At 53.5% G+C, this 25,427-nt stretch overlaps 1 protein-coding gene across 5 annotated transcripts in view; it reads left to right on the plus strand.

Moving 5' to 3' along the window:
* NR6A1 (nuclear receptor subfamily 6 group A member 1) overlaps positions 1 to 22,266 on the plus strand; it is a 93,922-nt gene extending 71,656 nt beyond the window's left edge. For 4 of the 5 annotated variants that reach the window (XM_042786739.1, XM_042786741.1, XM_042786742.1 and 1 more), the window contains 8 exons: positions 3,663 to 3,893; positions 8,740 to 8,795; positions 10,790 to 10,947; positions 11,672 to 11,899; positions 12,988 to 13,242; positions 17,939 to 18,060; positions 20,287 to 20,439; positions 21,427 to 22,266. In XM_042786739.1, the coding sequence (XP_042642673.1) occupies positions 3,663 to 3,893; positions 8,740 to 8,795; positions 10,790 to 10,947; positions 11,672 to 11,899; positions 12,988 to 13,242; positions 17,939 to 18,060; positions 20,287 to 20,439; positions 21,427 to 21,515 (1,292 nt within the window). In that variant the 3' untranslated portion in view covers positions 21,516 to 22,266. The remainder of the gene's footprint in view (positions 1 to 3,662; positions 3,894 to 8,739; positions 8,796 to 10,789; positions 10,948 to 11,671; positions 11,900 to 12,987; positions 13,243 to 17,938; positions 18,061 to 20,286; positions 20,440 to 21,426) is intronic. The other variant, XM_042786740.1, reaches the window with a different exon arrangement.
* Positions 22,267 to 25,427: the final 3,161 nt, after the last annotated feature.

The following is a 25,427-nucleotide window of genomic DNA, read 5'->3' on the forward strand; positions in this document are numbered from 1 at the left end:
TTTATAACAATGGCAGTGAAATTTGCAGAGAAGTGCAAATTTGCATGCTGTGCATTAGCAAGCCTTTTAAAGATTAATACATATTGGTTGTGGTTTCTACTGGGTTTAAACTGTGGAGAAAGCTGCGTGTGAGTAAGAGCAGCTGGTTTAGATTTTTCCTTGGCTTGTGTAACTGAGAACTGGTTTCATTTCTGATCCTAATACGTTTCACTCATTTATTTCTATTGCCTTCACATGTTCTCCAGTAGTAAGAAGCTACACACTGGTTTGTCAGGCTGCTTAGGCTTTATCAGGATTGGAGAGGACTTCACTGTGACTTCTACCTCCTGCCGCTCCAAAAATCCTGCAGATAAAAACACCTTTGTCTCAGAAAACTCCCCGGTCAGATCTAAGTGAGGAAAACCAGGCTCGGTGTTGTCGTGCTGAAGTGAGTTTGAACGGGCTCATCTTCACAAGCTGGTTCTGTCCTACCGTTGGGGGTTTTCAAGGTCTGTAGCGTTTCACCGGCTGACACAAGATGGGGTGCAGGTAGCACACCGGGCACGATGCGGCGTAGCTGTGTGTCTGTCTGCCCAGCGTGAGCTCCCCCGTAGCTCCCAGTGTGGGATGGTGGATGCAGGCAGCTGCTGAGCCCCCCGACATCTCCTGCTCCCCCCTCCTCCATCTCCTGCTCCCCCCTCCTCCATCTCCCGCTCACCCCTCCTCCATCTCCCGCTCCCCCCTCCTCCATCTCCCGCTCCATCCCTCCATCTCCTGCTCCATCCCTCCATCTCCTGCTCCCCCCTCCTCCATCTCCCACTCCATCCCCCCATCTCCTGCTCCATCCCCCCATCTCCTGCTCCATCCCCCCATCTCCTGCTCCCCCCTCCTCTATCTCCCGCTCCATCCCCCCATCTCCTGCTCCCTCCCCCCATCTCCTGTTCCCCCCCCTCCATGTCCTGCCTGGAGCAGCAGCTCAGCCCCCTCCCAGCCCCAAGCCCAGCTCTGTTCTCCCTTCCTGCCTTGGCTGTGCTATCATTTTTAGAATAATCAAGTCAGATTATTTCTCCTCTTTGAATTTGTGCTCTTCTTTTCCTTCTTCTTGTTCTTCAAGGCTTTTTTATTCTTTCTGTCCCCTATACTCTCTCCTTGTTTTTCTGACCTGGTCTGTCTGTCTGTCTCCTCTTACTGCCCTCTCCCCACCCTCTGTTACTCATTTTCTCAACCGCTTTCCTTTACCCGTGGAGACCCATCACCTCCCGCAGCGTGTGACCCGCTGCCACCCGCGCCGCAGCGTCGCTGTAGCTGCCTCGTCACCTGGCGGAGCCGCTGCTGTGCCCGCCCGGGCGCTGTCTGGAGGGAGCCTGTGTCCCTGCAAGGTGTAAGGCTGCCACGTGGGTCACACCCTGACTCCTGTCACCTGAAGGAGCACTGGCCCTCCAGCCCCTTCGCTCTGCAGCTCACCGCTGTCTCAGAGGAAGAGAAAAGCAGCTCTGGCTGCTCTCCTCCCCAGCTCCACCAGTGATGTCCAAAACATCCCATGGTCTGGGCTGTCCCACCTTCCCAAGGGACAACCTTGACTGCTTTGTGCTGTCCCCCCCCCAAGCACTGCCACACACTCCTGATTTCCCTGTTAATTTGATTGTAGCTGTCATACGGGTGCCTGCAGCAGGGAAGTTTCTCCTCTGCGTTTTGGCCGGGTGGGCCATAGAGGAGGAACTTCCTACACAGCACAGCAAGGCAGGTCCTGGAAAGCGTATGCACTTCTTGTGTCTCCTCAGCAGCTTGCCTTTAACTAAATGTGATTAAATATAGATATTACACAAGCTCCAGATGGAAAGGACTGAGAAGCTGACGTTAAACTCTGGGTACCTGATGCTCGCGTGGAGAACCACATGCAGCATCCATCCCCGGGGAGCTGCAGAGAGCTGTTGCCACCTCCCAGGTCCTGCTTTAGCGGTGGGTATTTCTGCCCGTTGGAGATTGCACGGTTGTGCAATCAGGCCAAGAAATACCAGAAATAATCTGGTTTCACCAGCATCCCTAGGAAATGCACAACCGAGTGAAAGACAGCAGTGTGGTTCCTTGAGTCCCGCTGCTCCAAACCAAAGCGATGCCCTTCTGCTCCTTGGTGCCTCCACCTCACTTGGCCAGGATGATCTAGTCATCCAGATAATGATTATTTGACACTTGGGAAAGCAACCCCATGAAGTATTGCAGATTTGTGTGTACCTCTGAACAGACTTGAATAGCGCCCATCTTTGAAGTGCAGCTCTGTTTGCAGCTACCAGGATATTAATGGGTTAAAGCACTGGAGCGGGGAAGGCAGATTGGCCTGGTGTGCAAGGGGTTAAGCTGTTTGGCTGTGCTAAACATCTGCCACAGGAAGAGCTGCTGCTCCAACTCGCTGGCATTATTTTAAGTGTGGCTGACTGTTCCTGTGCGGCGAGGTTTGGGCCTCCCTGTGCAGAAGCAAGGAGCCACGGCTCCACCTGGGGCAACTACCTGGGGCTCTTCAGCCGTCACTGACTTCTCCTTTCCCCGCTGACATTTGACATCAGTGTCTACAGAGACCAGTAGTTCGTGGTCATCGGTGTCCTCCCAGAACCATTTCTGTGTTTGCACACCCCGCTCCGTGCAGTTGGGGTAGGGAACTTCAGACCCTTTTTCCCCTCAAGGTTCCTGTTCCCCTCTGCTAAGCGCAGCCTGAGGTCGGGTGGAGGCTGCTGGGGAGGGCTGTGCTCTCCCCCCCCCCCTCTCCAAGGGTCCCGTCCCAGCACTGGGAACGTGAGGGATGGGGCCCCCCCTCGCAGCCGTGCGCTGCTGCTCTCCAGTGCTGTGCGATGGATCCGCGCGGGCCTGACAGCCGGCTGGCTGCCTCTTCATCAAACCTGATCTTGCAGAAACTCAAGGGTTTTCCTACTGCGTGCCCGCAGCGGGTGCTGGCACCACCAAGCACTAAGTAGAGCGTTCGGAGGAAAACCTGAAAATTGGGAATAAAATAAACTTCAGGGGCAGCACAGCATGTCAGTGCCACGCTGATGAGAAAACATCATCCGTTTCTTTGCTCTCACCTCTGTTCTTCACTAAGGGGATATGTGAGGTGGTGCCAGGGAAGCTGCTCGGGGACTCGTGTGTCCCCTGGGTGTTGGGGTTTGAGCTCCTGCCCGCGGAGGGGGGGACACCCCGTTCCGTGGCAGCCGGGTGCTGTGGCCGTGTGGCCTCTTTCGGCTCCTCGCAGCCCAAACGGCGCTTGGTCACCCCGGCCGCTTTCATGCCTGGTAAACCGCGTGACTAAGGGCCTTTCTGGGAGGCGGCTTTATGAAGCAAACTCGAGGTTTACTTTTCTTCATTCTTCTCGCCGCCGTTGAGAATTTCTGGACTTAAATAGCTGCTGAATGCGTTGAATTGAGACGCTTTTATTCGTAGCTGTGGAAGTGGATTCGTGGCAGGTCTGTGAAGCTCCAGAGCGGGAGGCAAGCCCCTCCGCTGACCGAGTGACGGCGGTGAGGAGCCCCGTGCCACAGCCCCCGGCCGGGCCCTTCCTGGGCTCTGCTTTGGGGCCGCCTGCCCGGGCAGGCCACGGGCTGCCCAGACTTTCCCGGTTTCCCCCTCCGGAGAGTTTCTGATCCCTGGGTGAAGCCGTTTTGTTAACCACGAGACCTTTTCCTCTTCTCTTGCAGATGAGCGGGTGGATCAGCGAACCTGCCTGATCTGCGGGGACAGGGCGACGGGGCTGCACTATGGGATCATCTCCTGCGAGGGCTGCAAGGGGTTCTTCAAAAGGAGCATCTGCAACAAGCGGGTTTACAGATGCAGTCGAGACAAGAACTGCGTCATGTCACGCAAACAGCGCAACAGATGCCAGTACTGCCGGCTGCTCAAATGCCTCCAGATGGGGATGAACCGAAAAGGTAAAGAAAAGCGGGCTCTTTGCTGGTGGAGGTAGGTTGGGGCCAGCGTGAGCAATGCACGTCACCCTGCCTCAGCTGCCAGCTTGTATTGCAGTTCTGCCTCTCAAATTCTTGACAAGAAAAAGTGAAACTTCAGCAAAATTATGCGTAGATAAAAATTTTTTCCCGGACTGTTTCATTACCGTGCTGGAGGAAAAATCTGTATGAATTGAAAGCATGTATAAATATTTGGAGAGCTGATCAGTGATCCCTCTTTTCAGGGAAGGTTTGTTACTGTCCTTCCTGGCAGATCTGTCCTTGTGTTTATCCTGAGCGAGGTGGTCACTGTTTCTGTGCTTCAGTATACTAGCGTGGCAAAAACGAACGCATTTCAATAGGCTTTTAAAATCCCAAGAGATCCAGGGCAGACTCTACCTGTTCATTGTCATGGGAGCTCAGACCTGCAGTTGCTGCCCGGTGATGAGGCGTGAGGGTCTTCACTCACCGCCCGTCTCTGGCTGGTGGCACGCGGCTCCCGGCAGCAGCGTGTGGAGCCAGAGATGGTTTTGCCAGGTACGAGATCACCGAGGGGACACGCGTGGTCTGGGTTAGGGACAGCCACCCCTCAGTCCCCATGTGGGCAGAGGTGATGAAATGCCACGCGATCATCTTCAGGATAGCAAATCTTAAGTAGCGCAGAAATTAATATTAAAAAACAGACTGGGATTTAGTTCAGTGTCACATCTCTTCACTCCAATCTTTTGACTTTTGAATCTCTGGAAACGTTGTTGCCCATTAAAAGCAGAGATTTCCTTGATTAAAGGTGACCGACGGGCATCTGAGCAGAGGCGGGTGCTGCCAGAGCTCCGGGGCTGCTCGTGCTCACCCCGGACGCGCAGGTGGGACGGCGGGAGGGACAGGCCCCGTCCTGGCCGCCCGGCAGAAGTGTCATCTCATGTTTTTTAAATGTAGCTATTGGCGCCTTCAGTGTCATCATTCACATGAAAGCCGCCTGTCAAAAGCACTAAAACTTCCATAAATTTACTGCAAATCCACCGGGATCTTCCTTAGAAAATGTATGTCGGGGCTGAGATGGGAAGCTTATCTCCTGACTGCTTTGATTACAAATTATCTGTGGGAGTGTGGTCAGGTGGGGAGGGCAGGCTGGCTCCCGGCCGCCCTTCTCCTGCCCGGCTTCCTTCAGCTGGGGTGGCGGGGGCGCTGCCCGGCCGTGGGGTTTAGCAGCCGGGTCGGTTGCTTACACGCCTTTCCAAGCGCTCTCGTCCGGCTCTGGGCGGCTGCCTGAGCCCAGCAGGGCTGCCAGACCCTCTCCCGGCCCGGTACCGCTGCCGGTACCCCTGCCGGTACCGGTACTGCTGCCTGTACTGCTGCCGGTACCACTGCCAGTACCCCTGCCGGTACCAGTACTGCTGCCTGTACTGCTGCCGGTACTGGTACCCCTGCCAGTACTGATACTGCTGCCTGTACTGCTGCCGGTACCAGTACCGCTGCCGGTACCCCTGCCGGTACCGGTACTGCTGCCTGTACTGCTGCCGGTACCACTGCCAGTACCCCTGCTGCTACCGGTACTGCTGCCTGTACTGCTGCCGGTACTGGTACCGCTGCCGGTACCAGTACTGCTGCCTGTACTGCTGCAGGTACCACTGCCAGTACCGCTGCCCGTACCGGTACCCCTGCCCGTACCGGTACCGCTGCCCGTACCGGTACCCCTGCCCGTACCAGTACCCCTGCTGGTACCGGTACCGCTGCCCGTACCGGTACCCCTGCCCGTACCGGCAGCACGTGCTCCGGGGCGGCGCGCGCGGCTCACCCGCGGGGGCAGAGCGCCACCTGGCGGCCCGCCCGCCGCCTCTTCCTTCCCCGAAGAACCGCAGGAACTGCGCTTCCAGGCAGCGTCTGTGCGGAGGAGGAGGAGGAGGAAGGAGAGGAGGAGGAGGAGGAGGAGGAAGGAGAGGAGGAGGAGGAGGAGGAGGAGGGGGGGGGGGGGGCCGCAGGCAGCCGCCGGCGTCGGGAGCGTGCGGTTAAGGAGCATTTTCTTCCTGCCGCGGTGCCCGAATTATCGCACAACCGAGTCGCGACGTTGCTCCGTAACGGGGTGGCAGGATACAGCTCTCGCACTCCTACGGCCCGGAGCTCACCGCTGGCAGGGCCACGGGCCCCGAGGGGGCTGCTGTCCCCCAGCCCGCGCCACGACAGCTCCCGGGGGGTTGCAGCACTGGGCTGGAACCACCCGGGTCTCCCGATGCCTTTTTTGATGGACCGCCAGCATCAGTATGGCTACGTTTCGTTGCAGACCTTGGCTAGGTTATGCAACTAGCCAGACCTCCAAAAATCCCACTTAAGAGAAGCATCTGGAATGTGCGGGGAGGTGGGGGGGGGGGGGGTTCAGGCTCCGAGCTGCGAGCAGCAGGGATGGGGGCTGGTCCCCGAAGGCTGAGCTTCGCAGCAGACCCTCTGTTTGCCTCTGCTGGTACCCCGGCCAAGCACCGCAGCAGATGCCAGGTAGTGCCGAGCGGCGCCCCGGCGTGGCGGGTTTTTCTTCTGTTTGAGGTAGGAATGGTTGTAAGAATTTACAAAAGGAATCAATGTGGGTTTTGCCTCCTGTAAGTCCCGCTGTCGGGTGGCGTGCCTGCGGGGCCTGGCAAAGCGGCCCGGGGCGCATCGAGCAGAGAAGTGCTGCAGCCACCGTAGCTGCGCCAACAGCCGTGGGGTTCCTTCAACCTCCCGTTGTTGAAAAATATCAGCAGTCCTCGGCTACCCTCGCCGGTTCAGCCGGCCCAGCTGGGCCGGGAGGGCGGCTCTGCTGGGGGGACTGGAGCTGGGGGGCAGAGCCACAGCCCTGCCCGCGGCCGAGCAGAAAGCCACGGGCCACCAAAGAGCAGCCTGGTGACCACCAGCATTGTCTCCGGGGTTAGGGAGAGCTGTAAACTCTGCGGAGGCACGTTTCCCACAGCGTTCCGTAAAATGATGCGGGCACAGAAAAGGAAGATGTAAGCTAATGTCTGCTACAGTTACACTTTGAAATCAAAAGATCAAGACTGTTTATGTCCATGGCTCATAATGGAATTAGCTGAGAAGCCTTCTGAACCACTATTAGCAGTAAGATATCTACTAGAGAAACTAGACAAATTCCTCCAGAATTGGAAAACTCATACTGTAGTTCCATTAAAAAAAAAAAAAAAAAAAAAGGAGTAACAGCCAACCATGATGGCTTCGTTTTCCATCAGTCACATTTTTTAATGAGAAACTAATGTTTTTTGGATAGAGCTTTTATAGAAAATAAATAGCCTTGCTTGTTTAAAGGAGCTTGTTGTCTTGCTATATCGTAAGAGATTTGTGTGATGTAAAAGGTAACCATAACTGGTTTATATCCTGTGTTTGTGGCTTCTCCAGTGTGCTTAAATGAATGCTATCTGGCATTTTTAAATAAAAATACTTGCTGTTATATGGAGGTGCTAGAGTTTGCGTTAGAAGGATTGAAGCTGTATTGCTGATCCCGTCAGGGGCTGTTGTGAGGTGCCACAGGGATCGCTGTGCTGCTGGTCCCGGGCTGGCGGAGCTGTAAATCACCGGGACACTTTGTGTAGTGATTTGCATTGCTTGGCTCGGTGGTTACAATTCAGGAAAGCGCAGTTGAGGTCCAAGTGCAGGGTGCGGGTGGCTCTGCCTTGCTACAATTGCCTTAGCTGAACCCCGTGTGTAATCCCCGAGTTGCAAGTGCAGCACGGGCAGCCGAGGATGGTTGGAGCTGAAGGTATCTAAAATCAAACAGCAGCGTGACTTTTCTGGTATGGAATTTTTTTCTTTACATTTTGTGTCGTTTTCTGCTCCGGGCAGGCCTCCCGCAGCCCCGTGCGCCAGGCAGGGTGAGGCCGGCCAGCAGCAGCAAGGTCACCGCGCAGCTGGGGAGATTCTCCTGCCAAGTCTGCCCAGGTCGTGGTGGGAAAGAGATTGGGACCTGATAACCGGGGGGACTCGGCCCCGGAGAGGCGGCGCTCGAGGAGCAGGGCTCGGCTTCTGCAGAGCTGCTCTGCCAATGAGGAGAAAAGCAGAGGGAAGGGGAAGGTAGAGAAGCAGCTCCAGGATAATCCCTTTAATTGGACCTCACCGTAGCTGCTTGGAAATTGTTTAAAGAGCCTTAAAAACGCAGCTGCTGTATTGAGAAACTGTGTTGGGCTGCCCTTCTGGAATGAAACTGCGTGGCTCGGGCTAGTAACTCGAATTTTAAACAACGGCTTTGCATGCAGCTGGCTGGGTGAAACATCTCCCCTCCGTTTTCTGTGATAGCTGTTGGGGACGTGACCCACTGAGGTGGGAGCAGTTACCGGTGAAGTGCTCTGTCTCCGGGCTGTGGGCAGCACTGGTCAGTGTCTCCCCAGCTGGAGTCTGGCTCGCGTGGGTCAGGGGGCTGCACGCGGTGGGGTTAAACGCCGGTGTTGGCGCTGCATTTCCTAGCAGTCACGGGTACTCACTGCAGGATTTCTGGAGGTGAACTGGGTTTGCTTTCTGTGTGCCGTCTCTCAAATTATCCTGGAATTGGTTGTGGTAAAAGATTGCTGTCCTTTATTGCCTGTCATCCAAGGATCGCATAAGGAAACTGAACTCCCTGGGTAATGCTTGTAGCCCCGTCGATGTGTTTGTGCCCTCTGGGGTGAGGATCATGGTGTGTGCTGCTGGAGCTCTGCAGTGCCCTCGAAAGCACTGGTGCTTTCTGTGTAAACTGCTTTAAACAAAATTAATCTTTTAAGATATACAGATTTGTTTCAAAATACTAGATACCTTCTTACGTATTTCTGGAATACCGAACAGTAGTGTTCCTCACCAAGGTTTGCTTGTTTTCTTTCAGCAATCAGAGAGGATGGCATGCCAGGAGGCAGAAACAAAAGCATCGGACCTGTCCAGGTGAGCCTGTCCGGCCGTTTCTCCACGGTTCCCTTCAGCTCCTGCTCCCTGGGCCGTGGCACGCAGCTCCTCTCGCGGCGCTGGGCTCGGGCCGTGGCAGCAGCTGGGCCGGGGATGGGGCCGGGGTTGGGCTGGCTGAGCCTTTCCCAGCCCTGCCCGTGGCCCCTGGGGGCTGGCAGGGCTTCGACTCCCCCCAGGTGTTGGGAACACACCTCAGGAACAGCAGGTTTGTAAATAAAGCTCGGTGCTTGTCCCCGAGGGGACACGGCACAGTCCCCGGGTGCCTACGTGAAGACACGGGCCGTCTCTGCCCATCTCTGTCCTTTGTGAGCCCGCAAGGACGCCCGTCCCTCCGCAGCTCCCAGTAAATCTCACGGGCTGCCTGCTGCAATTCCTTCAGTTGTTGCAAGCGGGGCACCCAGTAAATGTCTCGCTGATTGATGGCGCAGCTTGTCTGGAGATGCCTTGTAAAGCGCGAGGTAATTCAGCCCAGCAGCTTGTACTGCACGTGTGAGAAATGATGGCCATTTCCAGCTTGCTTCTAGAAAAGAGGTCTTTTAAAACTTTACTATTTATTTTAATAAAATAGAAATAACACTGAAAGCATTTTCTGTGAGTCTGTGAAAAGACTACTCGCCCCAGTCCAAAACCAAATGGTGAGAAGCCAAGCAACCAGGTGCTCTGCCGGCTCCATAAGGTCCCCACAGCGCACCGAAGGAAAGGCAGGAATTAGGCAGTGTGGCCATGCCAGTGGTCAGCATCAGCGAGAGCCTAGCTCAAACAACAACAGCATCTCTTAGTAACGATAGCACATTTTCTGCTGTTTGCAGACATCATATTTATAACAGCATTAGTTACTGATTCTTAAAGCCTGGGTGGGTCTATTGAAGGAGAACAAACATTTAATTTCTGGCCAGGGAACAATTTTGACTACCTCTCTGAGCGATGTAGCTGTAGTACAACAGCAGCCTGTGGTAGCCAGGGTGAGCCCTTGCTCATCTGAGGCTTGTGTGTTGGGCTGTGGGTTGTGCCACCAGCTGCCAGCCCTGCGGCCAGGCTCTTCAGCTGTGGCACTGCTCACATGCTGCGCCTGGGTCAGCCTTCCGAGTCCTGCTGGCGCTTTTGTAAGGCCGGAGTAAACTGTCTGAGCAATGGCTGGCTCTTGAAAATGGTGTTCAGAGTTCACTGCGCTTGCGCTTTCTTGCAGCATGTTAACTCAAGGTCTTTCCATATTTTGTGACAGCCTCACTAAGGGGCATGCACGGAATTAAAAAAAAAAAAAAAAGCCCCAAAACTTTTACGTTGCCTTTTCCTCACTACTGATGCAGCATTTCTCCAGGAGCATGCCCATCTCTCTCTTGAAATATTATACTTCAGTGAACTCTATTTTTTTTTTTTTTTCAGTTCATTTTAGCTTCATATATATTACTCTCTAATGCTTGTTTTAAGTATCAGATGCCTGATTACTGATTCTTATCTGGGGAAAAATAGTGAACAATGATTGCCAGTAAACGTTTTACTGACTGATTTTATATATGTCACCTTGGCTCTCTCGATTGCTTTATCAAACTGGAGCCTACCCCACCTTCCGTTTGCCTTTACCTCTGCCGAGCACTGAGTGACGTTCCCTATGAACTGGCCTCGATTACTCCCAGGTTTTTCGCTGTGTGACAGTAGCTGATTTATGGCTCGTTGCTGTGTGTATTTGACATCATCTTTTCACGTGTCCGTTCCTGTCTGCTGTGTTATCGTCGCTTGAATTGTACTGCAGAAACTGGAGGCCACCACGTTTAGCCTTAAATAGAATTTTTCGTGTCCGTTGTTAGATGGGAAGGGAAGGGGTGATATCTGCAGGGGTGGCGGAGCGTTTCTCCTGGCGCGGGGCGGTTTCCGCTCTGTTGGACCTGCCCGTACGGTCAAGCTGTTCGCATGGAGAGGCTCTGCCTTGTTTCTGTTCTCAGCTGAAGTAACCGTAATGATCCTGGTTTTGACAGATATCAGAAGAAGAGATTGAGAGAATTATGTCTGGGCAAGAATTCGAGGGAGAGGCAAACATGTCATGGAGCAACAACGGAGACAGTGACCACAGTTCCCCTGGAAATGGAGTTTCTGAGAGCAACCAGCCTTCACCCGTTTCTACTCCATCTTCAAGGTGGGAATGACCCTTGGAAGAATTTCCTGTTCCAGTAATCTTGACTGTGTTTCCCTGAGAGATACTTTGGGCCAGTGTAGGAAAAATACACCATGAGTTCATCTTTGTGTAAACAGAGCATACTGTAAACATTTGCATCTCTGTGTTTTACGAAAGCCACTGGATTGAAAAGAATTGAACTGGGAGGTGAACTGCTCATGAGCAAATGGAAAAGAACGCAATGTTGCGTTAAAATTATCTTTAAAATATGTCTCTTAATTTGTATTGATGGTTTTTCCTGCAGATCATGGGAACTTGATTACCTTTCGCTGCCCATTCTGCACTGTGCTCAGATTTTGCAGATAAATGACTCCCATTGCTGCTTTCAGTTGCAGCCAAAGCTAGGACATACTTGTGTTCACTGGCTGTGTAAATACTTAATTTACAATCCTAAATTCTGGCCCTTCAGGGAGGCTGGGGTGGAAATGCTTTGTACAGTTTTTCTCTCCACTCAGCAGCAGATCCCCGCGAAGTGGAACTAGCACCGAGCCTGTGTGTGGGGCAGTGTAAGGCATCCAGCCTGCACACTCCCCATTATCTCCCATGTAGGGTTTAAATACGAAGGCATTTTCCAGTCTGTTTTCTTTCCCTATTTTTATTAACATTTCTGATGGAGCTGGATGCAACATTTTAACGAATCGGGTGGGGGTTTGGGGGGTGTATTGAAAAGCTTTTCCTTTTCCAGTAGGTCCGTGGAGCTGAATGGGTTCGCTGCACTCAGGGATCAGTACATCGGGACGCCGGTGTCCACGCACTACCAGTACCTCCCGCACCTTTTTAGCTATTCCGCTCACTCGGCTCTGATGCCCCCCCAGGCGCGCAGCCTGGACCCCCAGTCGCACAGTCTCATCAATCAGTTAGTGTCAGCGGAGGACCTGGAGCCGCTCGGCACGCCGATGCTCATCGAGGACGGGTGAGTGTGCGCGGTGCAGGAGCTTTGCCTGTTCCTGGCTGTCCCTGCCCGCACCGCGGGGGGGTGGGGGGGGGCTGGATGGGCGCGTCCGTGTCCCCTGGGAGAGGCGGCAGCCGTAGTGCAAGCAGCACACCAGACCCTGTCCCGTGGGTGGCCTGAGCCCTTGCCTGGGGGCCGGAGCTGGCACGCACGGACCTTGCGTGGGGCTCGAGGCTAGGCGGCCAGGCTGAGCCTGCGCGGGAGCGGGTTCCGTGGGTTTCAGCCTGGAAATTGCAGTAACTGGAGTAAAGGCCCCGTAAGGAGCGCGGTAGCTGGGAAATACACACGGGTGGAAAAAAAGCTGGGTGGTCTGGGCATTGGCGAGAGCTGCGGGGCGGACTCGGAGGCCGAGCTGCCCCGTGCCCGGCAGGCTGGGTGCTGGGGGGTCAGGGAGGGGGTTCCCCTCGCAGCCCCCCGGCTGGGTGCTGGGCGGGTGGGTGAACCAGGGGTCAGGGAGGGGGTTCCCCTCGCAGCCCCCCAGCTGGGTGCTGGCCAGGTGGGTGAACCAGGGGTCAGGGAGGGGGTTCCCCTCGCAGCCCCCCGGCTGGGTGCTGGCCGGGTGGGTGACCCAGGGCTCAGGGAAGGGGTTCCCCTTGCAGCCCCTGGCTGTGCAGGCTGGATGCTGGGCGGGTGGGTGACCCAGGGCTCAGGGAGGGGGTTCCCCTTGCAGCCCCCCAGCTGGGTGCTGGCCGGGTGGGTGACCCAGGGCTCAGGGAAGGGGTTCCCCTTGCAGCCCCTGGCTGTGCAGGCTGGATGCTGGGCGGGTGGGTGACCCAGGGCTCAGGGAGGGGGTTCCCCTTGCAGCCCCCCGGCTGGGTGCTGGCCGCGTGGGTGACCCAGGGCTCAGGGAGGGGGTTCCCCTTGCAGCCCCCAGCTGTTCAGGCTGGGTGCTGGTCATCGCAGCTCCCGCTGCCGGGTACCACGGGGCACCGGCACATTGGGCACTTGCAGATGAATTCCTGTGGCATTTGCCTTGCAAGTGCCTCCTCGGATGATGTAATCCAATGTTGTTAATTGTTTTTATGCCTTCATGTTAACTGTGCCTGCAGGTATAAAGTGACTCAGGCAGAGCTGTTTGCGTTGTTGTGTCGTCTGGCGGATGAATTGCTTTTCAGGCAGATTGCTTGGATCAAGAAGCTGCCGTTCTTCTGCGAACTCTCCATCAAGGACTATACCTGCCTGCTCAGCTCTACGTGGCAGGAGCTGATCCTGCTCTCCTCGCTGACTGTTTACAGCAAGCAGATCTTTGGTGACCTTGCAGACGTCACCTCCAAGTACTCTCCCTCTGACGACGAGCTGCACAGGTGAGAGGTTGGGCTGAGCCCACGGGGAAGGGAGCGTGGGCTGGGGATGGAGGAGCTGTCGGGAGGATGGAGGGCAGGTGCGTGTTTCTGGCCCCGTGACCAACCAAGCACCTCTCCTGGGATGGGTCACCTCACCTGCTGCTGTTTTCCTTTTCTATTTTTTAGGGAATGGTTGTTCCAGGGTTAGAAAGTACACCATGATTAGCCAGTGTCGAATCAAAATTTCCTTCTGCAGGGGAAGGTGCATGGTGCTGTTTGAATTTCCCATAGCCATGCTGTCTTCCTCCAGCACAGCCCTACACACCCTCTTGTTTATGGGGAGAGTAAAACTAACCAACTCTTTAGGTAACCCTGAGATATAGGACGGAAGGTCTTATTTAAAACCCCTTTGGGCCAGTGGAGAGGTTGTTCACAAAGCCGGTTATCGGTATTATCAAAGTATTCATTATTAATTGCTATTTCATTGTTTTGATTACATAAATTTAAAGATGTTGCAACTTAGCTCTTGTTTTTTCCGTAGAACGTGCTATCTGATGCTCTGAGGAACCTGCCTTTCATTTATCATTTTGGTTGGTCAGGGTGTTGTTTTTTGGTTTGGGTGTCTTGTTTTGTAGCCTTGGTGTCAGACAGATCCTCCTTTTGATAGCAGACTCACAATCTCACAATATTATGGCAGAATGGGTAGGATTTACGGAAACTGCAGCCCACCTTCCCTTCTAACATCTGCCCCGTTTGCACTCTGCCCTTGCTGGGCTTGGTGGTTTTGCAAGAGGCACGGGGGGGATCTAAGTGTCTGGTGAGCAGGGATTTAAAATACTGCTGCTTTCCTCAGCCGTCACGGTACCTAACGGTTCTTTGAGGTTCCTTTGTGCGTCTGCTCTGACCGCCGCAGGGGCTGGCTGGCGGAGGCCGTGGCGGAGCCGGGAGCTGGACCCAGGTGTCTCATTTCCTGGGGCAGGTTCCTCCGCGGCGCTGCTCTGCCCGGCCATTCATCGTGCATCTGGTGCTGCTCCTGCAAGGAACAGTAAGAGTCGTAGAAAACCACAATAACACTTCTTCCTGCATTCAGCCGTCCTTTTGTTCCTGCTGTCCTGGTCAGAGCCTCAAAAGAGAAGTGTTTGTTTCATTTTGGGTTTGCGATAAATACGAACGAGAGGTAAGAAAACACGACAAAGGAGGAATCCGCGCCCTTCAGAAACCAGCAATTCAGAGCTGGTCGCCTGGAAAGTCCTTCAGAGAAGATCTGTGCACACGGGTGAAAATAGGTGTTCTTGGGAGCGGAATCTCTCTGCAGGCTCCTCTGATTTCGCTTTCCAAGTAGCATTAATTGTCATTAGTAACATGGGAAGATGCAGCCCCAAAAAGCCATTTAGCGGGAAGGTGAGGCGGGGTCTCGAGCGGCATGCCTCCCTCCCAGTTGCCTCTGTGGTAGTTCAGGCCTGTCTGGGATAGTTCGTGGGTGTCAGTCTCCCTGTCTGATGCACTCGTGGGGGAGCCGGCCCCTCCGGATTTGAGAGGGGCTCTTAGGGAGGGGGGCCCGGCTCGTGGGCTGTCTCAGCGAGCCCCCGTTTCCTCCGGCGTCGGTCAGCAGTGACTGCGGACTGGGGGGCATTAGATCTCACAGCTGGTTGAAGAAATCTCACTGAGCTGTGATAACCTGGCACTTTGGGGTTAATTTCTGTTCTTACTTAGCAAAATGATGGGAGCGATGCTAATGCTTACGTAGGTGACGAATGAAGGCATAGGGTGAGCTCCCAGCCCCTGTGTTCTAATCGCTTCTGACAACTGGCTAAATGTTCTGTTTGTCTGCTAGATCAAATGTTTTCTTTTATTCCAGTGTTTTTCTGGAGATGAATCTGAAATGAATAGATTCCTGACCTCCCCCAGCACTCCTGATAGCACTTCCCTTCCCCCTCTTCCCCAGCTGATCCCGATAACTCCCAGCCAGAAACTTGCCTGGTGTAAACTGTGAGGAAGAGTGTGTGGAGGAGTCAGTCCTCGAGAAGAAATAGGGCTGTGAAAAACAGAACAGCTTTGTTTGAAAGGGGGAGGAAAGTATGCACAGGAAAGTAAGACAGTTCAACTGGAGGAATGAGAGAAGAGCTCTCCTGGATTTATGAAGTGATGAGTGGCTGGTAAAAATGTGCATACTCTAAAAACAATTAAACCCAACAGACAACTGAGTGGTCTTTGTGCTCATTAACTTCTTGAGCTTTGCAATCTTGCACCTGCAAGATTTTTAATGTCAACTTGAGAGCAAGAAAACTTGTACAACTTTAGATTAGCCGACAAGGCTTTCATCACTTACAATATTACTTTCTTGAAGAAGTGACCTGGAGTTCAGATAGCTTGTTTTCGCTTCTCTGAGGTCAAACTCCACCATGCATTTTACAAATAACTTTGAAGTAAACAAACACACATGCCAAAATAAGGTATTATTCAGTGAAAAAGGTTCTATTTCTGTTCTATTCAAAGATGGCTTTCTGGCTGTGCTCTCATTCTTTGTGCTGTACAATACCAGAGTGCAACTGAAGCTTCCCTAAACACTTCTGTCCCACTTCTGAGCGTTTTTGCAATCTGTGGTTTCTTTGAAACCGGGGGTATTGCTGGGAGATGTGTTCCCGAGAGGCCGCTGGCACGCGTGGGATGGTCTGGAGCATGCCTGCAGGCACCGGCAGCCCTCCGCGCCCTCCAGCCCCGCTTCCCCTCTTGCTTACACCGTGGCTTTTTCGGGGTGCGCACGCGGGGCAGCGCTCCTGGAGAAGCAGCCCGGCGCTCCCTTCGGCAGGAGGACCTCCTCCCGCACCCGCAAAACCTCCGTCGGGCAATTTCCCAGGAGATTTGGGGGGAGATTTACATTCCCTGTGCGCCAGCGTGCCCTCTCCCGCCCGTCCCTGTCCCTGGCTTCCCTTGGCGAGTGTGGACGCTCGCGGCCAGCGGCACCGATCGAGGGAGGAGTGCGCTTGTACCTGCTGAGATCCTGCAGGGCCGGTGCGGGTGGCGGAGCCGGATCCCAGCGGAGGGTCCCTGACAGTCCCCACTGGCAGCAGCGCTTTTCTGGCTGGGTCTTGATATGCTTTGATTAAGTGCAGCGAACCCCGCGCGTCCTGTTTGAGGGGGAAAGTTTAGAAGGAAATGGCACGCGTTCCTTAGGCTGCGCGGTTCCACCTTAGACCGCAGCCTGCAGTTTCACTCCCTTTAACTTTGGTTGTTTGTGGTTTCATGCCTGTTTTCACTTGTGAGAGGGATCCCAGCTTTCCTGCCGTATGTCTCACCCCAGAAGCTCTCAGCCTGGGAAAACGAACAAACCGCAGCCGACAGGCACTAAATACGGCTCTGTGGCACTGCGGGATCTCACTCCTGGGAATTGCGGGGACGTGAGCTTCACTCACCTGCCTGTCAGACAAACGAAGCGTGTGCCACTGTTGGACGTGGCGCAGCGTCACCCCTCGGTGGTTTAACCCAAGGCTGTTTCCAGCGGCTCCCTAGAGACGTGGGGAGCTGCAGGCGCTTCTGCCGTTGGGAAAGGACTGTGTTGTGTGGGGCAGGGCCCGGGGCCCGCGTCCCCGCCGTCCCGCGCCACCGGAGCCGCCCTGCTGGGGTGCTGCTCCGTTCGGCTGGCACACGACAATGTGCCGTGCAGAGCCAAAGCCCGGGGGTTGCACTGCTCCTATAGGCAAAGGCTGAAATTCATTTATCGGCTTTGTAGGATGGAGGGGCTCGTTGAAGAGCAACAGCTGGGAAATCAGGCTGGGTGTGTTCGTTGCAGAGAGCCCGGCGTTCCTCTGTGACGCGCTGTAAAGCAGCAGCAACCCCCGCTCTGCCGGGGTGGGGTGCAGGGTGCTGTGCAGCTCCTGGGGACGCCTCCAGGCCCCCCCGGGGTGCCCTGGTGTTTCTGCTGGTGCCCAGCGCGGGTGAGGACGCGTTGCTGCAAATGGTGGGAAGCCCAAGTTGAAGAAAGGTGCGAGGTGGTGAGGGGCGAGGACACCTGAAACGCTGCTCGCGGTGGCTTGTCTGCTGGACGGGGGGGAAGCACTGCAAGGATTGCTAGGGGTGCTTCTGTCCTGCAAAAATATCCATCAGGAGTGAGGGGCAGTGCTGAATAACGTGGCCCTGAGCTGCTTTCTGTCGCGGATAGATGCAGTGAGACACCAGGCAGAGGGGGAAGGCCTCCTGCCCTGTGCGTCTGGCAGGACAGCGGGTGCTTTGCAGGATATTTTCATGTCCTACATGACAAGCATCACTCCACATTCCTATGAAATCTCATCTCATTCCCCAGACTGCTTAGTTAAACCTTCCGTTAGCCCAGCGAAGTGCCAAATCCAAATCCTCATTGAAATCTGGGGAAATACAAGTGTAGAGAGGCAAAGCAGTGTGCCTCCGAGCAGGCAAGAAGTTTTTGCATTTTCCTGGCTCCATCAAACCTTTTCCTCTGTCAGAGCAGGCTGGTGATGAACTGAGTCACTGAGAGATGATTTTTTGCTAAAATATCTGTGGCAGTCAAGTCTGTAACTGAGTCATTTTCCTTCTTACTTCTACTTTAATGGTGCCAGCAGACTTGAAGCAGTTTTGATGACAATTTTTTTTTAATTCTCTTGCAAGATGTTAAACTCTCTGAAGTTATTTTAATAAGCTTCTTGCTTGTATTGTATGGACTGTCCCCTGTATAAATTGATGTGTGATCTCTATCCTTCAGATTCAGTGAAGAGGGGATGGAGGTGATGGAGCGGTTGATCTACCTCTTTCGCAAATTTAACCAGTTGAAGGTCAGCAACGAGGAGTACGCGTGTATGAAAGCCATTAACTTCCTAAATCAAGGTGAGTCGAGGAAGAGGAGGTATCAGGCCCGCTGGAGAAATTCTCCAGAACATTCTGAGCAGTCTTTGCTTCCCTGATGAGACGTAGGAGAAGGGGGTCTGAGACCCACGAGGAGACTGGAGCTCTGAAACCTCTTGTATGCGTTTGCCATCGTGCAGACCACACGCCACGCAGAGTGGGATGCCTGAGTACTCACATGAAGAAATCCTGGAAGTGAATGAATTCACGAGATTAGACAATTTTTATTACCTTTAGGTATAGGCACCAAGGAGAGTGTGTCATTTTACATATGTACCAAGGGTACCAATGCCAGAGTAAGAACAGAGCAGAGAGGCTGGCGAAAACTTCCTGGATAAGATATGGGTGGGTGATGATTTACCAGCTGCTAACAAACTTTTCGTCAAAGATGTGTCATCTAAAAATAGTATTGCTTTAGGTAACTGTTTAGGCAGTTAACTAAATGGTACTTTAAAACCAGTTCGTTTGCATGGCTTTTTTTTTTCCTGAAGTAAACATTGACTATTTGCATAAAAACCTTTCAAAGGTTCCTAACTGGAAAATATATTTGTTAATTTTTCTGCTTTAAAGGGTGAATTTGTAAAACCATTCCTCGCTTTTTTTAGAGCTTTTCTGACTCTAAAATATTTACCTTCAGGTTATATACTTAGGTCACCTAGCTGGCTTCCTACTTTTTAGATTCTATACCTCATGCTAAGTCTTCAAAGTGAAAAGTAATCACGAACGAAGTATTTATGTGCGGGCAATGAATTCTGCCTAAGAAGGGCCTGCGCCCTCCTGTTGGTGACCCAGTGTGTTAACGCTGGCAGTCCAGGCTGCTGCAAGACCCTGGATGTTTCAAAATCCGTGCAGAGTAATTCTTCAACATGTGAGAAAATCCCGGTCGTTTTCTAACAGCTGTAGTGGGCTGAAATGGTTTGGAATAGATGGGTTTTGTTTCTCAGTGGTGCTCGTCCCCGTCTCCACTCGTCCGTTGTCGCAGTCCGCTGCTGTGGGTCCCCTTCCCCACTCGCCTGGTGTGGCCCCGCAGGACGTCCCCTCGTTTGTAAACCAAGAGAACTGTTGAGAGGCAAATGCTTAGTGGATGGTGTTGGGTTGTAATTTTGGAAATAAATGTCCCCGAAGTCTTTTTGTACTGTGAAAGATAGTTGCAGTCTGCAAAACTGTGCTGCAGGCTCTCTCCTCCCCCACTCGTTTCCAGCAGGAGATAGTGCTGACGCTTCAATCTCTGCCGGGCTGCGGTTCCGGTTTGCTTCCCTGGGCAGTTTCCTGACACTGGATAATACACTTCTCGAGCTGTCTCCATTGTTTTCCAAAATGTATTTTCATTAACTTCCTGTCTTCTTTTATTTTTAGTTGAAGTTTGCAATTTTTTTATGTGAAATACCTGAGGATTATTTTTGAAAGTCAGCTTTTGGGCAGTAGACAAATGCCTCTTCCGTCAGATGGTCTTACAGTACCGAGCGTGCACCGAGGGTCCGCAGCTTCCCGGCTCCACCGCGCTGGATCCCTCCCAGGGCCCCCGGCACCGTGCCGGTGCCCTCGATCACGCTGAACGGGGGCACTGGCACCTCCTGCCAGTTTGATGGCTTGGAAACGTCCGTTTTTTCCTTTGCGTTTGTTGCCTGACGTTGGCAAAGCTAAATTTAAAAATAAGAAGTTGACGAGTTTATAAAGCTCATATGACATAATTCATAAGCAGATGGGGAGAAATATGAGACCTTGAATTATAGAGTTGAGCGCTTTCCTCCGCCGAGATGATATAGCTAAAATCAACATGTTTCTGTCTGAGGAAGTATTAACGCCGAATCCGCTGTGAGGGCTAAACCTTGACACACAGCTACTTTACACCGGGCGGGCGGGGATTTAAGGTTGCTGGAGCTGTTATCTCCAAGAACATCCATCGAGCTCTGCAGATGAGTGGCTTAGGACCTTAGCTGTCCTCCTCCTGGTCTTTCGTGGAAGGAAATCCTGCACCCAGACACGTGTGTACAGGCACACCCGTGCTGCAGGCGCGTCCGGAGGGGAGGCACGAGGTTCAGTATTTGTCCAGCTGGGCACTCGACGCCGGTCTCTGGAGCAGGGGCCCAGCTTAGAGTTTTAGCAATCGGTTTGTCTTTCCGAAAGCAATGGCGTTAAGTGCGAGGCTGCTGCTCTTGCAGGATGTTTTTGTCATGTTTTCATTCCTCTAATCGTATTCGCTTTCAGACATCAGGGGTCTGACTAACGCGTCCCAACTGGAGCAGCTGAACAAGCGGTATTGGTATGTTTGCCAGGACTTCACGGAGTACAAATACCCACACCAGCCAAACCGTTTTCCGGATTTAATGATGTGTTTGCCAGAGATACGATATATTGCAGGTAACTTTTTGAGCTCTTCTCCCACTGGGATCATGTGCGAGTTACGAAATTCCCCTTTAAAAGGAAATTAATTTGCAGCAGTGGTTTTCTTGACGGCTTTGGTGGAGGATGTTTGGGGGGGACCTTCTGTGGAAGCTTCTCGCCCACCTGTAAGCCCGTCCCCCCCAGCTCACCCAGCCAGACGGGCTCGTTAGAAGCTGCCGGCCACGGCGTCACGTCCCGCTCCCAAGAAGATGTGCCTTGCTCTCACCTGCTGCCCTTTTAAGTACTTTGGTCAGGTTCTAGTTTTATTTTCTTCCTTTCAATCCCAACTCAGGAGGCATTTTGTCTCTAAAGGGTGTAATCCTGGCTGGAGTAGTTCTCTCATAAGAAACAGAGAGATCCCCAAGGTGCCGCTTAATTCAGGAGCAGATGATAAGCAGAGCGGCGGGCGGTTCTGCAGCGTAACCCCCAGGTTTCAGCTCATCTGGACCTCTGAAATCCGCAGGTGAATTTCCAGATGCAGTTGTGTCGCTAATTAGATCTGCAAGGTCTGGTGTACTAAAACATTGCTTGTTCCTGGATGTTATGGCAAAGGGAAACACTTGCCTCCCAGTGTCAAGGCTTCATCCTATTCTGTTCTAACAAACTAGGTAATAATCACAGAGTAGCTCTTGTAATTTACTCGTTGAGATCAACAAGGGAGTTTGAGGAGAGACGGGATTTAGTCTTTTCCAGTTTCTATAAATGCTGCTCCATTGTGGAGAAATCATTTTGATCTGGCTTTGCCCGTTTATTTTGCTTTCGATTCAGTAAATATTAAATCCTGTTATGTCCAAATAAGTATCAAATGTCTAATGTAGCAGTAGGATGATTAACTGTTTCTCCAAGAGGTTCAAGGTAAAACCATCTCCAGCGTTGCTGGCTTAGGTGTCTCTGAAATCTGATTCAGGAGTGACCGCTAATTCTGTTTTGTTTTTTTTGTTTTTTTTTTTTTTTTCCTACCAGGAAAAATGGTGAACGTCCCCCTGGAGCAGCTGCCTCTCCTTTTTAAGGCCGTTCTACATTCCTGCAAGACGAGTGTGAGCAAAGAGTGAGCCCAGCTCGGCCCCGGCCGGTGCCTTACGCTGTGCCTCAGGCAGGGAGCTGGCTCACCCCGGGAGAGGGGCAACCGCGATCCGGGCAGGAGACGGGGCGGGGGGTGTCCCTGCCATTGTAGCAAGAATCTTTTTTTTTGTTTGGTTTTTTATTTTTTTTTTTTTTTTTACTCTTTTTTCCTATATATTTATTTCACGACAGAGTTGAATGTATGATCTTCAACACGATGCACATGGTTCTGTATGAATGCAGCAGATGCATTCTCCAGCGGTTTACAGAATGTGAAGATGTTTAATGTTACAGTGTTTGTTAGGGTTAGTTCTTTTGTATTTGGGGGCTGGGGACTGAGATGAGTAAGACTACCTCAAGGAGAAGATGCTGTTCGCGCGCTGCTCTTTCCATGATTTGTACCCAAAAGCGTTTGTCGCAGAGAGCAAACGGCCTCGCCGCCTCGACAGAGCTGTTGGTATCCCAAAAGGGCGGGTGTGCAGAAGGGGGTGTTAGGGGGGCGCCAAGCTTTTTTTCTTTAAATGTAATAACGATAATTTCAAAAAGGCAGGAAGTGGAGGAGAAGGAAAAGTCTGCCCAGCCAGCTGGTTTCTTTTCCCCTGGCAGTTTTGAGGCGCAGGCGGCAGCTCGGGCGGTTTCCCGGAATCCTGCCCTGTGGGGCGGCCGGGCCCCCCCGAGCTGGGTGGGGGGCTGCGGGAGCAGGCTCTGCCCCCCAGCCCCGCCGGCCAGCCCCGTGGGGGGCTGTGGGAGCAGGCTCTGTCCCCCAGCCCTGCCAACCAGCCCCGTGGGGGGCTGCGGGAGCAGGCTCTGCCCCCCAGCCCCGCCAACCAGCCCCATGGGGGGCTGTGGGAGCAGGCTCTGTCCCCCAGCCCCGCCAACCAGCCCCATGGGGGGCTGTGGGAGCGGGCTCTGCCCCCCAGCCCCACCAGCCAGCCCCATGGGGGGCTGTGGGAGCAGGCTCTGCCCCCCAGCCCCGCCGGCCGGCCCCGTGGGGGCTGTGGGAGCGGGCTCTGCCCCCCAGCCCCGCCGGCCGGCCCCGTGGGGGCTGTGGGAGCGGGCTCTGCCCCCCAGCCCCGCCAACCAGCCCCATGGGGGGCTGTGGGAGCAGGCTCTGTCCCCCAGCCCCGCCAACCAGCCCCATGGGGGGCTGTGGGAGCGGGCTCTGCCCCCCAGCCCCACCAGCCAGCCCCATGGGGGGCTGTGGGAGCAGGCTCTGCCCCCCAGCCCCGCCGGCCGGCCCCGTGGGGGCTGTGGGAGCGGGCTCTGCCCCCCAGCCCCGCCGGCCAGCCCCGTGGGGGCTGTGGGAGCGGGCTCTGCCCCCCAGCCCTGCCGGCCGGCCCCGTGGGGGCTGTGGGAGCAGGCTCTGCCCCCCGGCCCCGCCGGCCGGCCCCTCGCCATCGCCACAGCACCTTGCCACTCGACTGAAATCGCGTGGCTGCCGTTCGTAGCCGGCGCCTGACGTTACACAAAGCCACTCCCATTGCTAGAGAACTGCGAGTAATTTCTCATCGCTTCCTTAACATCCATTTTAGGTTCACAAAAGCAGGAAAAACCTCCTCAGAGAAGAGGCAGGATCGCCCCTTTTAGCGCGCTCCTCCACGGCGGTGTCGGACTGCTGGGGAGGGTTCTGCATCGCAGCAGACCCGGGCAGCCCCTTTCTGGGAGCAGTTAGGGCACCCCGGGGTTACGTGTGACCTGTGTAACGGGGGGGAGGGACCCCGGTGTCCTCGGGCCTGGCTTTCTCCGCTGGCCTCGGGGAATGCGTGATCCACAGGCATGTCCCGCCGGGACTGCTCCGCTGCCTGTGGAACCCCGCCTCGCCAAGAAGAGCGGTGTTAGCGCAGGAGTGGGGAAACTGTTCTGTCCTAGGTGTTGCGAGGCTTCGATTTTCCATCTCGCGACCTCCACGGCGCTCGGCTGCGTGGAGCTCTGGTTTAATGGCAGCTGGTTAGCTGCTCGAGTGATTGCGGAGCGCCGGCGCGTATCGAAACTTGGGCGTTCTCATGAGTAACCTCGCGGCTTCCTGCTCGCGGTGGCGGTGCGGAGGTTGGATGAGATGCTCTTGGTCTCATCTCCTTCATTAAGAATTAACGTTCGAAGAAGACTCAGTCACTCTCCTAGGCAGCCGTGTCGCTCTGGCTGGATTTCCTTCCCTGTGCCCTTAGATACGAATCTGATGTTTATGTAGCAAGAGGGTTCGTCGACAAATGTTTGAATGCTGTTTTAAAAATATTTTGGGAAACAGCTTCTGTTCCTTCAGGGTCGGAGGGGCCGGTTGGTCCCTTTCTGCCTCGTCCCGGTGGGGGCTCTGTGGCAGGCAGCGATGGTGCTCAGGGGGACTGAAGCTGCTCTGAGATGAATGTGACGGTGAACGGGAGAAAAACCTCCTTCCCCGAAGGCGTCTTGCCCTCCCCCTCGCCCAGCGGGTGCTCCCTGGGTTGCGGCCCCGGGGCCGCCGGCACCGGCCGAGCGCTCCCCGGCCCCGGTGGCACCGCCGCCTTCGCCGCCCTGCTCGGGCATCTGCCAGCCTGACGGTTTCCCTTTGCAGAAAGTCCACTAGCTGCTCATTTTTCATTATTTAAATAGGATGTTACGGGTAACAGCTGCTGGGCCCAGCAGCAGTTCAGCTTGATAGAGCTTCACAATCCAAAGGCGGTTCCGTAAATCTCATTTACTTTCTGACTGTAAAATGAGACGAGCGCGTATTTCTCAGGAAAGCCTTCCGCATACAGCCTATACCTCAAGTGTAAATGGGAAGATTTTAGTATATCTGTTTGTAAGTTAGAAAGTATTTCTCAGCTTTTAAGTTTAATTTCCAAATAGCTTGATATGATCTTTTTATTACGGGTTATCTTCTGGCTTGCTGTTTTATACACTCAAGGAATTGTTAAAGTTACATAGGAGTAATTTTATTCTACAGTTACTGAACTATTATAATCTGTTGATGAATAAGAGTTTGTTTTAATTAGTGTACATAAAAGTGGTCATCTTACTGCCAAATATCCAACAGAAATAATCTATTAGGTATTCTGTGTTTATCCAAAATAGACTCCCAAGGCTAATGCTGTACCACCACCACCAAAAAACCTAAATTCATTTATGACGATGAATGGACAAGAATGTTCTGCTTTCTGTTGTATTAAGCAAATTCTACAAAGGTTGATTGGCAGCAGGATCCGTTCACAAATAACCCGTTTGTCGCAGGGAGTAGAAAAGCCTTACTAAAGAGACAAGTAAGGAAGAAACTAATATGCTGAACCAGAATCTAGCTCACCGGACAGTCATCCTTAATATCTTCTGCACCAAGTCCTCTAATGACTTGTATTTTTTAAACAGGGTAAAGTGAATGTGTTGCATTGCAAACTCAGGTATTATGAGGAGGTAGGAATGTAGGTAGAGACGTAGAGACGTTAGGTCAGTCACTAGATGTATTTGTGAATTTGGTTTGAAGGACACCCTGGAAAGGTTGGAATTTTTGTTCCATTCTTCACGTAACACTCGCTTTACAGGGACTCATATTTTATTTGTGCTTAATGCTAGTAGGGGGAAGTTCATTATCTTTCGTATCTATCTGCTCTTGCTTATCTGACCTTCTGTCATAGAGGAATCAATCAACAATAATAGTCTTTGGTAGAATTTTCTGCCATGACAAGTCAATTTTTATCCCCGATTTGAAAGATAAATTGGCTGACTGACCCCCTCCTCTCCTTCATAGCATTTGTGCAGATGGAAAGCCGAAGAGTTACTTTTAATCTGAACAGAGATTCGGGACATAAATTTGCAGTGCTCGGGCTCACACACTCGGAGGGACTCTGCCGAGGTGGCCTCGCTGCCGTTTCACAGCTCGGGGCCCCGGGGAACGGAGCAGAAGCGGCTGCTGGCGCGGCTGCGTCCCGGCCCGC

Source organism: Tyto alba, unplaced genomic scaffold, assembly GCF_018691265.1.
Source record: "Tyto alba isolate M040663 unplaced genomic scaffold, T.alba_DEE_v4.0 Super-Scaffold_11, whole genome shotgun sequence".
Classification (NCBI taxonomy): Eukaryota; Metazoa; Chordata; class Aves; order Strigiformes; family Tytonidae; genus Tyto; species Tyto alba.